Raw genomic sequence first — 14,790 nt, 5'->3', positions numbered from 1 at the left:
AGGATCTGGAAGGTTGGGGTCATTCCTATCAGCAGAGCAGGGGTGCTTCACAAAGCAGTCAACTAGCCTGAGTTTAGTCTCCCCTGTGTAAAGTAGACTACATTGTGAGCAGGGAGTACAGTAAACTAGATGGAAAGAAGTAAAGTAAAACACTGATTTACTTGGAAGGTGTGTTTGAGGCCTTGGGCACTAAGGAGGGAGGTAAATGGGGAAGTGATACATCTTCTGCAATTACATGAGAAAGCACAATGGAGCAGTAAGAAAATATTAGGAGTGATGAAGAGTGATGAAGAGTGGGCATGGAGGGCAACAAAGAAACAGTCCCTGTGGAATGCTGACAGTGGAAGAGAGGGGGTTATGTGCTTGGTGGTGGCATCTTCCTGGAGGCGGCAGAAACAGCAGAGGATGAATCTTTGAACTCAGAGACTGGTGGTGGAAAGTGACCACCATCTATCGCTATTGTGGAAGGAGGAGAAGGGGTGAGGGCAGAAATGAAGGAAATGGGCCAGACACGGCTGAAGGCCCTACTGACCGCAATGTGAGGGGATCCTTTGTTGAAGAAAACAGAAGCCATTTAGAGGCAGATGGCAGCTGTACTTCTGGAATAGATTAGCCCATATCAGGAAAAGATAATGTACATGATAAGATTCCTTCCTTTCATTAGAGTTAGATTAGATTCAATGGACTAAAATTATATGCCCTTGAACCTGTTCCCTTTAGTTGAAATTCAGGCAAGTTAAACTGGGAGGCAGGCCTGATCATGGCTCAAGGCATAGAGTTACAACTCTAATACGATTCTCATCTCATTTTCAAATCCATCCATACTAAGTTCTGGAATATCCTCCCTAAACCTTTCCATTACATAATCACTGTCTTGTCCTTTGATGGCCCTTAAAACTGACCTCTTTGACCAAGCATCTCAAAGTGCTTCACAACTAATGAAATACAAAAAATGTTTAAAAAGATTAAGTTATTCAGAGTTGCAAATGACTATTTTGAGTAATTATTGCAGCGATTTCAGTGGAGTATAAATTTTTTTTTGAGGTGGTCTTATTCTTTCATAGAAAAGTTGCAAAATGATTCTTATCTTATTTGAGATATAAATTACTGTAATTTTCTGATTCTGCAGAAATTAGAAGAAATAATGTCCAAATCATTAACAAAAGGCTATAACAACTCCACTAGTGCAAAGGTATATTAATTTAGCATGATAAATTTAATTGGGCAGTTTTCCATTATAAATACAGAAAAGAAATGACACAATGTATTTGTGAAGATATAAGATTTATAACACATTTACATTGAAACTAACTAATTACCTTTCAATTGATCACTTGAAGCATCGTAGTGTACAAGCCTACCATAAAAGTTCTGGAAAATGGCAGTTGGGTGGATAGGTGCTTGGTGGCCAGCACAAAATGGGCTGAAGGACCTCTTTCCAAGCCTGAAACTTTATGACTCTATATCCTGTCATTAAATGCTAGTCCGTTGGAAATTTGACTGAATTTTTACATTATTAAAGAACTGAATTCCTGATCAACCATTGAAGAGGTATTGTTGTAGGGTTTAACAGCTTAGCTCTTCAAACATCCAGGAAGAGTTTGATAAAAGATATGCATTACTTTATTCATTTGATAACTTCGATCTTACTTACAATGCTAAATCACATTTCAAACTCGATGTTCCCTTCAGTGTGGACGATTAAGGGTGTTCTAATTGTAGTGTTTAAGATTTTAAAATATTTCATAGAATATCTAAGGATAAACTATTTCCTCTGTTTGTGGAAGTGGGGTGGTGTGAGGAACAGTTCAGAACAAGTGACACAACATTCAATTAAGAACCAGGGCATTCAACAGTGATGTCAGGAAACACTTTAACAATACAAAAGCTAGTGGAAATATGGAACTCCCTCTGTCAAAAAGCTACTGAGGCAGTTGGTCAATTGAAAATTTCAAAACTGAGATTGTTGGATTTTGTTATGAAAGAATAACAAAGAATCTGCAATGGGATATAGATAAGCAAGTGGCAAAAGTGGAATATCACATGGGAAAATGTAAGATTATACATGTTGGCTAGAAGAATTCAGCATTGAATAATTTTTAAATGGAGAGACACTGTAGAATGTGACAGCACAGAGGGATATGCTAAGTCCTCATGCATAAGTCACAAAAAGCTAGCACCCAAATTCAGTGGATAATAGGGAAGGCAGATGAAATATTGGTCTTTATTTTAAAGGGAATGGAGTATAAAAATATGGAGATTTTGCTATAAACATACAAAGTGCTAGTTAGGCCACAGCTGGAATACCTTGAACAGTCGGGTCCTTTTTTACAAAAGATATACAGGCATTGGAGGCAGTCCAGGGACATTTCACTAGGTTGATGTGAAGGATGGAGGGGTAGGTTAGTGGTATAGCCTTTAATCATTAGAGCTTAGAGGAATGAAAGCTGAGCATATTGAAACATGCAGGATTCTTAGAGGCCTTGAAAGGTGAATGTGGAAACATTGTTTCTGCTTATGGGAGAACTTAGGACTAAAGAACATCATCCTAGAGTAAAACGTCACACATTTAAGAGAGAGAGAGAGAGAGAGAGAAATGAGGTGGAACTTCTTTCCTCAGAGGGTAGTGATTCTGTGGCATTCTTTATTATAAAGCTCTGCAGAGGATGGGGTCATGAAGTATATAGAAGGCTGAGATAGATAGATTTTTAATCTGTGAAGTAATCAAGGGTTATAGGCAAAAGGCAGAAAATGGAGTTGAGCATTATTAGATCAACTCACTGAATGGCAAAGCAGACTCTTTGGGCTGAATTGTCTGCTTCTCTTCCTATGTCTTAAGGTCTTAATGTTAAGGGATACAGAAATCCATATCGGGGGATGGAGTCAAGATACAAAGCAGTCTAAGGTCTAAGAGAGGTAGAACAGACAGTGTCTGAGATACTTCAATTCCAATGTTCTTCATCCGCCATCAAGCTGAGAGACCAACCCTGGTTGAGTAGGGAGTGCAAAAGGACATGCCTTAGAATACACAGCAGTTTCATGAAACTACACTGGTCTATGTAGTATAATTCACATTATATAATGCCTTTACCACAATAAAATGTTCCAAAGTATTTTACAGTAGTGTTCTGAAACAAAATTTAACACTGAGTTCCATAAAATATTTGGTCAAGTGATCAATATATTGGTCAAAGACATAGTAGTTTGTAATGTCTTAAAGGAAGGAAAAGGGGCAGAGACCTAAATGGAGGATATGATAGAACTAACAGCTTAAGCATCTTGTGACATCTCCGGTAATGTTGAAGCAATTAAAACTGGAATGCTCAAGAGACCAGAATTTTTAGCATGCAGAGATTGGTGCAGGGTGTGGGGGAGGGTGATGGAAGGCAAGAAGGTGAGGATTCAATTGTGCACTAGCACTGAAGGTGATTACACAGAGAGGGAGAGAAGAGATCATTGGAAGAATTTGGAAAGAAGAATCAGAAGTTTAAGATTGAGGTTCTGCTTGGATAGAACTTTATGTAGATCAGCAAGCACATGGACGATGGGTGACCAGATATTGGTTAAGGTTAGGGCATGGACAGCATAGTATTTAATGTTTATAGGATATGGAAGGACTACCTATAGTGCATTAGAATAATCAAATCTACAATTAACAAATAAATAGATGAAGGTTTCAGCAGAAAATAAGCTGAGGAAATTTCAGAGGCAAGTGACATTAGAGAGGTGGATATGGGCGATTTCAGTGATGGATGTGCAGGAAACTCATTCTTGGAGTCTGATATAAATCAAGTATGCAAACAGTCTGGTTAGCCAACAGATAGTTGCTACAGAGAAGAATAGATTTGGTGCCAAGAAAGTGAAGAGGACGAAAGATAAATGACAAAAATGGGAACTAAATACTAACTGCAAAATACAATAAGATATAGACATGTCTCTGCAGTCCCACAGTCAATGCATAAGATCTAAGTTCTCACCATGTTTTACTGAGAATACTGGTGAATAACCAGGAGAAGTAAAAGTAATGAACATCTATTCTCAACATAGTGGACCTGAGAACTCTGGGGCAAGGTCAAAATATTTACAATTATCTTCAGCCAATGGATGGTCACAATCCACCATCTCCTGAAATCCCTACTTTCAGTGATGCTGATAGTCAGCCAATTCACATCAGCAAAGCCTGTGGGTATCAATAACATGATAACCATGTGGAGTAAGCCTTGCAAGGCAAAACTAGCTGCACTATCTTTATCAAAGTATTTCAGTGAAGTTACAATAGTGATGTCTATCCTTTCATGTTGAAGGTTGCTCAGGAGTGTCCTGTCCACAAAAAAGCAGATCGAATTTAATGCTATTAATTATTGTCCTTTTCATTATCTTCAGGGTGAGGAAAGGAGGCTCAACACTCACATCATGGACTCACATGTATCAATTCCAGGAAGATAGCTGTGGAGTAGGGCTTATGAACCCAGGGTTTGTCCTTTCTGTCCACTATTTTTGTTTATTTTCCTTTTCTCTCTCTTTTCTTGTTTTCTTTTCTCTTTTATTTTGTTTACCTCTTTTTGAAGAGCTTGGCTGTAGCAACAGCATCAGTGGCAGCAAGTAGGCCTAGCACGGACTCATAATTGTGGAGGTGAGTTTGGGCCCAGTATGATACTTTCGGCATCAGCAATGGCTGCATTGGCAAGGTGGGACTGAAGCAGACTCATTGGCAGTGTCAGATTAGAGTTTGTGCCAGTGCAGCATTGGTGGTGTCTGTATTGGTGAGATCCGGTGAGGACTCAAAGTGCGAAGGGTGTCGATGGAGGTGAGATGGCACTGAAGAGTGGTGACTTTCCTTCCAGTGGTGGCAATGCAGAGAAGGAATTCATGCCTGGCCACCAGGCCCCTGGCCCATAGCGGAGCACTTAACACTTTTTCTTTATTTCTTTATTCTTCAGCCTTTATATTCTATGTTTTAGTTTATTTTTCTGTGCTTTAAGATGGCAACAGAGAGAGGTGACAGTATACTATACTTTTCACTGTATTTTGTAACAAAATACATGTGGCAATAAATAAATTAAAATCAATTTTAGAATATAAACTGACGGGTGATTTGCTGTAAATTTTGCTACAACCATGATCTACACATAGATATAAAAGTCCAGTGTCAGATAGGAGTTGCTTTCAACTTTGAAAAAAATATTTGGCCAACTATGACAAAGAATAAGCAATACTAAGATTATTCCTTGATGTATATCAAAGTCACCAATGGTTGGAATATACCATAAAGGGTGTTAATTATGATTGTCAGAAACCAACTGGTACAACACCAACACTCAACATCCACTCTAACATCCAGTCTGTATCATCAATATTATAGCTACCTTTGACAGCACCTCCCAGTCTATGACCTCAACCATCACAAAGGACAAGATTAGCAAGATCAATGGAACACTTTCATCTCCAAACCATTTATCACTTGATGGTTCTTCAACATTAAAATGCTCACCTAGAATTACCTAACATTATTACAAGTGCCTTGTCAGTATTAGAAAGTGCCCTGGATCAAGGAGAACACAATTTCAGGGCACTTTATTGATGGCAGTAAAAATATAGTTTTATAAGCATCACCGGCAAACATTAAATATGGTTTTCAACTTAACCTGTTGAGAAATTAGGCAACTTTCAAAAGACCTTAAAGCCCAATATACAAAATATTTAAGCAGAAATGTTTGTGTGAGAGAAGAAGGAATTTTCTTTTTAAGGCATCATCCACATCCTTAGAATATCCGAAAGCGCTTTTTAGCCAATAACGTACTTTAAAAAGTAGTAATTGTACTCAATCGTTTAAAAAATAACACACAAGTTGAATTGTCTTACGTCGACAGCAGGTTTGTCGAACAAGGAAACAATGTAAGTTGCAAGTGATGTGACTATTTAGGGAGCATAAACTACAGCTAACTAATGACCGCATTGGGAAATTGCACGCATTGTCTAAAACTGTATTGTATGCTGTAATTAAGAACCGATTGTTTTTTTAATGAAACAATAATGTCAGATAATCGATTGTTTTGAAATATTGGTCCTGATAATGAACACTAGATAGTTAGTTAACGATCCAGTCAAATGTATATTTAATAAACAAAAGCAACACGAAGCCGTGACAATAGGAACATTGCCACGATTCGCCTGTTGAGATTTGCTAAAACGAGGAGATTAATTGCAATTCCATTAAAACATTACTGTAAAACATATTCTTTTGTCAATATTGCATGTCGAGCTAAAAGGCGGTGGAAAGTTTCATCTTACAAAATTAGGCACCTTTTAAATTGCAGAGAAAGGCGTACTATCAAAGTGTTTACTCCAAATTTGTAATCAATACGACTCACTTCCCAATTTATATACTAACAGAGCGTCCTGGAGTTAAATTAACCTTTAAAAAAGACTGAAAGGAATTTCCTTCGAACATACATACTTTTTTCAACAGAATCTCTTTTACATTAACGGGCCCTCCGCCACTTTTCAAGTGTTTGTGAAATATTCACTGCATGTTCTTTAAATTGAAACGCACTTCTTGAATCACTCTCAACGGAATATATCTTTAGCAAAATCACCTTCATCGTTAAGAAGCAGGATTTTGGATGTGATTTCATGGGCTCAATCCTAAAAAAAATGTAAACCGGTCTTACCTGAATTTGACAAATAGTAAAGCTGAATTATCAATATTGCTAATAAATCCATGACTGGATTCCTGGAGCTCCCAATCACCTTCACATCGCTGTCTTTTCTTCTTCCGTTACTCCTAAGACTGAACGATTTAGATCACTTGCTCTCCGTGTGGCGGAGTCCTCGTTGACAGCTGTTAACGAACAATTTAAATATTGCGATCGGGGGGATCAAAATTCTCGCTGATTATTCCCAAATCCAGTTCAAGTAAGGCGGATTCGGGGTTACTCAAAGCCAGGGAGTCGATGGCTGTTCCTTTTTCCTGTTTCCTGTGGGAATCGGAGAGCGAGAGGCAGGAGTTGCAGCTCACACACATACATATACTCTGACAGGAGAACTATCAACAGCGACCAGGAAGACTATCGATGAAATTTGTAAACGCTGCTCTACGAAACTTTAGACAGGAGGTGTATTATTTAAAACGAAACCGAAGGATCATCCAGGTTTCATTAAAATAGCGGCTTCTCCTTCAAGAGTGAAAAAAAATGAGGAATACTTGAAACATCGCCCACTCACAAAAACGAATGAATATAGTTTTAACTTGAAAATACTGTTCGATTTTCAAACAACAGAAAAACTTTCACGGATGCTTTACCTTGACCGGACAAGAGCTTCGCTAAAACTTTTAAAAATGAAAGTATGTTGCATGCTCGGTCATCCTGCTGTCCTTGCAACTTCCAAACCACCACCCTTTTTGTACTCAAGCGTGAATGGGATACATGGATGGGAGAAGCAAAAGAATTTAAGTAAGGCAAAACACGCCAGTAAGAATCTTGACCACGTTGTATTTGATTCTGGCCAATCTTGTTCAACAAATGGATCTATTCAATTATTCTTCACTTTTCTCAAGTAAAGAAAGACATTTCGAATCATGTAATCATTTTTAGTTCAGACGCAGCCCATTGCAAGTTGCTGATGCAAGTCAGAATGTAAACTTGCTGATAACTATACCAGCTGGCATCCTTATCTTCACTGTAAAAAACAACAGATTTTCTTTGCAAACGTTTGGGAGTAATTTCTAGTTGCCTCCTCCAACTATTATCATATAAATGACCATTTAAATTGATAAATAAAAAAAAGTAGTGTTCTTGTAGACAAGTTGTTTATACCAAATTAAGCAAGACCTGGTCAGTGTCAAGATTAGAGTGGTGCTGCAAAAGCACAGCAGGTCAGGCAGCATCCGAGGAGCAGGAAAATTGATGTTTTGGGCAAACCTTGTCAATATCCAGTTTGGGGCTAAGTGAAAACTAACATTTGAGCTGAACAAGTGCCAGGCAATGACCATCTCCAACAAGAGATAAGCTATCAACCTTGATATTCAGTAATGTTACCATCATTGATTCCTCTACCAACATTTTGGGGATTACCATTGAACAGCAGACTACTCACACTGACTCCTAGGCCTGACTAGAAGCAGCCGCTTACCCTGCAAATATGGGAGACGGACAGGCCTTTGGGTGAGACTCAAACAACATGGTTTCAAGGCCCCTTTACACAGCATATTAATGGAAAATGTAAAAATCAGCTGGGCAGATCTAAAGATAGATTCACCAATCAAAGAAAATTGACAACCTGCTGTGTACGCTGTTTTATACAGACAAGGTTCACTTGACTGTACTTTATAAGCTGAGGGTTTCTCAATTAACTGGACGGAGTACCTGGCATCCTCAGGCAAGGTAAAGTGTGGAGGTGTCTGCCTCCTAACACCTCTTGGTGCTGAGACATGACAACCCTGGTGAGTCACTGCTGCCCCTAAAATATCTAACTGTAAGGGACTGTCCCTACTCCCTGCCACAGGTATGACCTGTCCTGACAGCAGTTTGCATCCCACCCTATGTAAAAGTGAAGAGTGCAATTGATAAGATATACCCCATCACAGGTAGCCTTGAGATGGAATAGCCCAAGGTCTAATTCATCATAGTTGATGACGTCAACCAGGTCAACCTAAACAGTGTGCTACCAAGATACCATCAACACATTTGCTGTCATACCAGAGGCCCAAACACCCTGGACCATTGCTACAAAACCATCAAAGATCCTACTGCTCCATTCCCTACCTGAACTTTGGCAAATCAGACCATAAGACTGCATTCCTTCTCCCAGCTCACAAGCAGAAACTGAAGCATGAGGATCTGGTACAGAAAGTCGTACAGTGCTGATCTGAGGTAATGGATGGCCTCCGAAATACCTGCTTGGAATCAGTGGACTTTTCCATATTCGAGAACTCAGAGGCCAACGTACATGAGTATGCCATTACCATCAGACTTCATTAGTAAGTGTGTACAGGACAGCATACCAAAGAAGTTAATCTGAGTGTTTTCAACTGGCTGTGCACTCAGATTCTACATAGGCCAGTTGGTGGAAGTATTTGCAGACATCTTTAAGCTCTCCTTACTCTGATGTGAGTTTCCACCTGCTTCAAGATGACCACTATCACCCTGGTGCCAAAACAAACCATGTAGCATGCCTTAATGACTACCATCTGGTGATCCATCATTATGATGTGCTTCGCGAGGTCAGTAATGGCACACCTCAACCCCAGCCTCTGAGATTGCCCTACATCACTACAATTTGTCTACCATCTCAACAGGTTCATAGCAGATGCCATCTCCCTAGTCCTACACTCATCCCTGGAACACCTGGATAACAAGGACACCTAAGTCAGACTCCTAATTATTGACTTTAGCTCCACCTTCAACACTATAATTCTAACCAAACTCATCTTCAAACTAGACACCTAGGACTCTGTTTTCTCCTTTGCAGCTGGATCCTCGACCTCCTGACCTACAGATAGCACTCTGTAAGGATTGGCTGCAATATCTTCTCCACGAGAAACCTCAACACCTGTGCCCCACAAGGCTGCATACTCAGCTCCTTATTATATTTGCAATTATAGAATTCCCTACATTGTGGAAACAGGCCCTTCATGTAGGTTTGCTCGCTGAGTTGAATGGTTCATTTTCAGATGTTTAACATCATACTAGGTAACATCTTCAGTGAGGCTCTGAATGAAGCCCTGCTAATGATTCATGCTTTTTATTTATATGTTTGGGTTTCTTATGTCATTTCCTGTGGTGATGTCATTTCCTCTTCTTTTTCTCAGGGGTGGTAAATGGGGTCCAAGTCAATGTGTTTGTCGATAAGAGTTCTGGTTGGAATGCCACGCCTCTAGGAATTCTTGTGTGTCTCTTTGTTTGGCTTATCCTAGGATGGATGTGTTGTCCCAGTCGAAATGGTGTGCTTCCTTATTTGTATGTAAGGATACTGAGGGTCATGTTGTTTTGTGGCTAGTCGACGTTCATGTATCCTGAAAATGACATCACCAACCCAAAGAAACCCAAACATATTAACAGAAAGAAGGAATCATCAGCAGTGCTTCGTCCGGAGACTCACCGAAGATATTACCTGGTATGGTGACGAAACGAACCTTCCAGCTCAGTGAGCAAACCTATATCCAGAACCTCAAACTGAGCTACAAATCTTCTCAAAATTTGATAACAGGCCCTTCAGCCCAACAAGTCCACACCGACTCTCCGAGGAGTATCCCACCCTGTTACTGTACTTTTACCCCTGACTAATGTATCTAACTTACGCATCCCTGAACACGAGAGGCAATTTATCATGGGTAACTCACCTAATCTGCAAATCTTTAGACTGTGGAGAAAACCAGACCACTCAGAGGAAACATGCAGACATGAGGAGAATGTATGAACTCCACACAATTGCACAATGGAATCGAACCCAGTTCCCTGGTGCTGGGAGGCAGCAGTGCTAACCACTGAACCACCATGCCACCACCGTGCTTCTTATAGACTCACGACTGTGTGGCCAAATTCTGCTCTAACACCATTTACAGGTTTGCTGGTGATGCCTGTAAATGTGGGTTGGATCTTAAATAATGGTGAGACAGAGTACAGGGAAGAGAGAGAGCGCTTAGTGATATGGTGTCAACACAACAATCTTTCCCTTGATGTCAGCAAAATGAATAAGCTGGTCATTGCCTTCAGGAAGCAGAGTGGAGGAAACACCCCTGTCTGGATCAATGGTTCTGAGGTGAAGATGGTAAAGAGCATTAAGTTCTTAAGAAGAAATATCACCAATGATCCATCCTGGTCCATCCAAGTTGATGATATGGTCAAATAAACACAGCAATACCTCTACTTCCCCAAAAGGCTAAGGAAATTTGGCATGTCCATAATGACTCTGATCAATTTTTATAGATGCACTGTAGAAAGCATTCTATCTGAATACATCGCAGCTTGATATGACAACTGCTCTGCAGGACAAGAAATTACAGAACGTTGTGAATGCAGCCCATTCCATCATGCAAACCAGCCGTCAATTAATCGAATCTCTCTACACTTTTCACTGCCTGAGAAAAGCAGACAACATAATCAAAGACCCCTCCCATCCTAGCAATACGCTCTTAAACCCTTTTCCATTGGGTGGGCAGAAGATGCAAAGTTTGAAAATGTGTGCCAACAGATTCAAAAATACTGCTTTCAATCTTTTGAATGGACGTCTAATATATTTGAGTTGTTCTTTCTCTGCATTTTATCTATAGTAATAACACTATATTCTGCATTCTGTTCTATTACCCCGGTTTATTTGTGTAGGGTATGATTTGCCTGGATAGGATATAACAATACTTTTCACTGTATCTCAAAACACGTGACAATAATAAACAAAATCAGAAGCTGAACTGGACTAGCCAGATAAATACAAAGGCTACAAGTGCAAGGCTAGGAATCCTGCAGCAAGTGACTCACCTCCTGACTCCTCAAAGCCTATCCTGAAAGGCACATGTAATAAGATTGATGGAATACTTCCACTTGTCTGGTTGAGTGCAGTTCCAACAACACTCAGGAAACTTGACACCATCCAGACCAAAACATCCCATTTGATTAGCACCATATCAACAAACATTTAATCCCTCCACTACCAAGGCTCTGTATGAGCAGTGTGAACCATCTACAAAATTCATTGCAGATTTTCACTAAGGATCCTTAGATAACACCTTCTAAACCGATGACCATTACCATCTAGAAGTGCAGCAGATACATGGGAACAGAACAACCTGCATATCCATCCAAGCCATTCACCATCCTGACTTGAAATTTAATTGCTGTTTGTTCAGTGTCGCTAGGTCAAATTCCTGGAACTTTCTTTGTAAAGTCTTGTGGGTCTTCTTAAACAAAATAGACTGCAGCAGTTCAAGAAGGAAGCTCACACCAGCTTCTCAAATGCAATTAAGAATGGGCAATAAATGCTGGTCCAGGCAGTGATGGCCACATTCTATGCATGAATTAAAAAAAAAGAGGAAGTTGAAATTATTTTCATTCAAAACCAAGGAGTAATCAAACATTTTTGACTAAATATCACTAGTTACATTTATTAAAAGAGGAAGCAATTTTTGAGAAGCTTCTTTTATCTCTTCCTGCTAAGCCATTAGTTGAATGGTGCTGCCATCTGAAGGCTTCAGAGCACAAATAATCATACTGAGTGTTGCACTTGTTTAGCTAGAATTCAGCTAATGTCAACTGCAGAGATAGTGGATGTCTGGTAACAATATTCCAAGAATTCTTAGATTAGGAAACTGCCAATGTAATATCCATATTCAAGAAAGGAGGGAGACAAAAAAAGGTAACTATAGGCCCATTAGCTTAATGTCTCCCATTCAAAAATGCCAGAACATAGTATACAGGATGTAACAATAAAGTGTTTAGAAATACATAATAAAATAAAGCAGAGTTAGAATGGCTTGGTGATACATACCTGACAAATTTATCCAACTTCTTTCAAGAGGTAAGACAAGAACAATAGATTAGGGAGAACTAGTTGATGTAATGTATTTGGAGTTCCAAAGGCATTTGATAAATACTATTTAATAAGATGACAGTTCATGGTGTTGTAGATAATACATTAACATAGATACAGGATTGGATAACTAATAGAAGACCAATATTTGTGATAAGGATGTCATTTTCAAATGATAACCTATAGCTATCGGAGCACCACATCGGAAGACCAAGTGAATATCCTGTTGCCAAATTTATGGATGACAAAAATAAGTGGGAAGACAAGTAGTGAGGATAACATGAATAGTCTACAAAGGGACATAGTGAGGTTAAGTGAATGAGCAAAACATAGTAGCTGGATTCACAGATGGGAAATTATGAGGTTATGTACTTTGGCAGAAAGAACAGAAGTGCTGAATGTTATGTAAATTGACAAAGACTGCAGAATGTTGCCTTACGAGGGACTTGGGGATCCCTGTGCATAAATCACACAAAGCTAGCATCCAAGTTCAGTAGGTAATAGGGAATACACATCGTAACATAGAAAATGGAAACAGTAGGCTATTCGATCCTTTGAGCCTAATCTGCCACTCATTACAATCTTGACAGATTATCCAATTCAATTACCAGTTCCTGCTTTTCTCATTCATTTTAATATGATAGTTCCATGTGCTATATCCAACTCCTTGAAATCATAAAATGTTTTATAGTTGACTGCTTTCTTTGGGAGTGAATTACACATTTTAGTTGTAAATGGTTTACCCCTATCTTTGGAATGTGTCTGCTGGTTCTGAGCTCCCCCACCTCTTTGCCCTCATCCCTTGGAGAACCACACTTCCTGCATCTACCTTGTCTAGTCCTATTTTAGAATTTTATAGGTTTCAGTGAGATACCTCCATAGGCATCTGAACTCCAGTCAATATAATCCTAATTGATTCAATCTCTCCTCAAACTCGGTCTCCACAATTTCAGGAATCGGTCTGGCAAACCTATGCTGCACTCCCTTTATAGCAAGCTAATCATTCCTCAGATAAGAAAGCCAAAACTGCACACAATATTCCAGGTATAGTCTCACCAAGGCTCTACATAATTGCAGCAACACATCCCTGCTTCTATACATGAACCCTCTCACTATGAAGGTGAACATGTCATTTGCCAACAGCTGCATGTGCATGCATAACTTCAGCAAGTAGGGGACAAGGACATCTAGGTCTCGCTGTATGGGTCCCTCCCTCAATTTATAGCCACTCAGGTTATAACCTGCCTTCCTGTGTATGCAAGGAAATAATAATGTCTTCCTGTCTTTACTACCATATGGACTTTTGATCTATTTAAAAGGCAGTGGAGTATAAAAAGGTCTTGCTAAACAAGGCATTGGCATCAGACTACACTAATATTGTGAATGGTTCAGATCCTTTTATTGAAGGAAAGATATTTGGTGATTGAAGGGAGGCTCAAAAGGTTTATTAGATTGATTCCAGGTATAGAAGGATTTTGGAGAGGACAGGCTGAACAGATTGGGCTTTTGATGATTGAGAGGAAACCTTATTAAGGGGCTTGACAGAGTAGATGCTGAAAAACTGCTTCCATTTGTGGGATAGTCTAGATCTAAAGTCACAATATCAGAGTAAGGGGTCACACATTTTCTACCCGAGGTGGTCAATATGTAGAATTTTTACTAAGGAGGATCGCCAAGACTAGGTCATTAAGTATATTCAAGGTTGAGATAGATTTTAAATCAGTAATGGTATCAAGAGTTTTGGGGAAATGGCAGGCTAACAGAATTGAAGGTTATCAAATCAGCCATGAATATGTGGTGGAGCAGATTCAATGGGCCTACATCTGCTTCTATGTATGGTTTTATAACTTATCTTCAAGAAATACTATTGTACAAAAGTAACCTGAACAACAGTTCTGCAACTATTACATTGCTGAATGCCACCCATCATCTACATGGTCTGTACTAAGCAAGTAATTAGCTCTGGTGTACAAAGGACCAGAGGCATCTAATCATCCTTTTAACAGACAGTCATAACCATGAGTGTTTGATGAATTGTTTTTCTTCTGATTAATGATACATGAATACTGACATTTTGATGTCAGTAGAAAAGAAATGATGATATTGGCTTCTTCATTTCATATCATTGACACCCCACTTTTCTTGCTGTGATCCTGATTTCCTGAAGAGCTCAGTAATATTTAAGATTAATGGTATATATCTTTAATATAGTGCATTATCTCCCACCTGGCTTGACCTATTTGTTGTCTTTGATCCAGATGACCA

At 39.3% G+C, this 14,790-nt stretch overlaps 1 protein-coding gene across 1 annotated transcript in view; it reads right to left on the bottom strand.

Annotated features, from left to right (window-relative positions):
- The window catches only part of tek (TEK tyrosine kinase, endothelial), a 122,026-nt gene extending 114,965 nt beyond the window's left edge, over window positions 1–7,061 (bottom strand). The window contains exon 1 of the mRNA XM_060839881.1: window positions 6,672–7,061. Coding sequence (XP_060695864.1) covers window positions 6,672–6,723 — 52 coding nt within the window. The 5' untranslated portion in view covers window positions 6,724–7,061. The remainder of the gene's footprint in view (window positions 1–6,671) is intronic.
- Between the last annotated feature and the right edge of the window lie 7,729 nt (window positions 7,062–14,790).

The sequence above is a fragment of the Hemiscyllium ocellatum genome, chromosome 2 (genome assembly GCF_020745735.1).
Source record: "Hemiscyllium ocellatum isolate sHemOce1 chromosome 2, sHemOce1.pat.X.cur, whole genome shotgun sequence".
Taxonomy (NCBI): domain Eukaryota; kingdom Metazoa; phylum Chordata; class Chondrichthyes; order Orectolobiformes; family Hemiscylliidae; genus Hemiscyllium; species Hemiscyllium ocellatum.
Note: the sequence above shows the minus strand (reverse complement) of the source record. Positions and strands in the feature narration are given on the sequence as shown.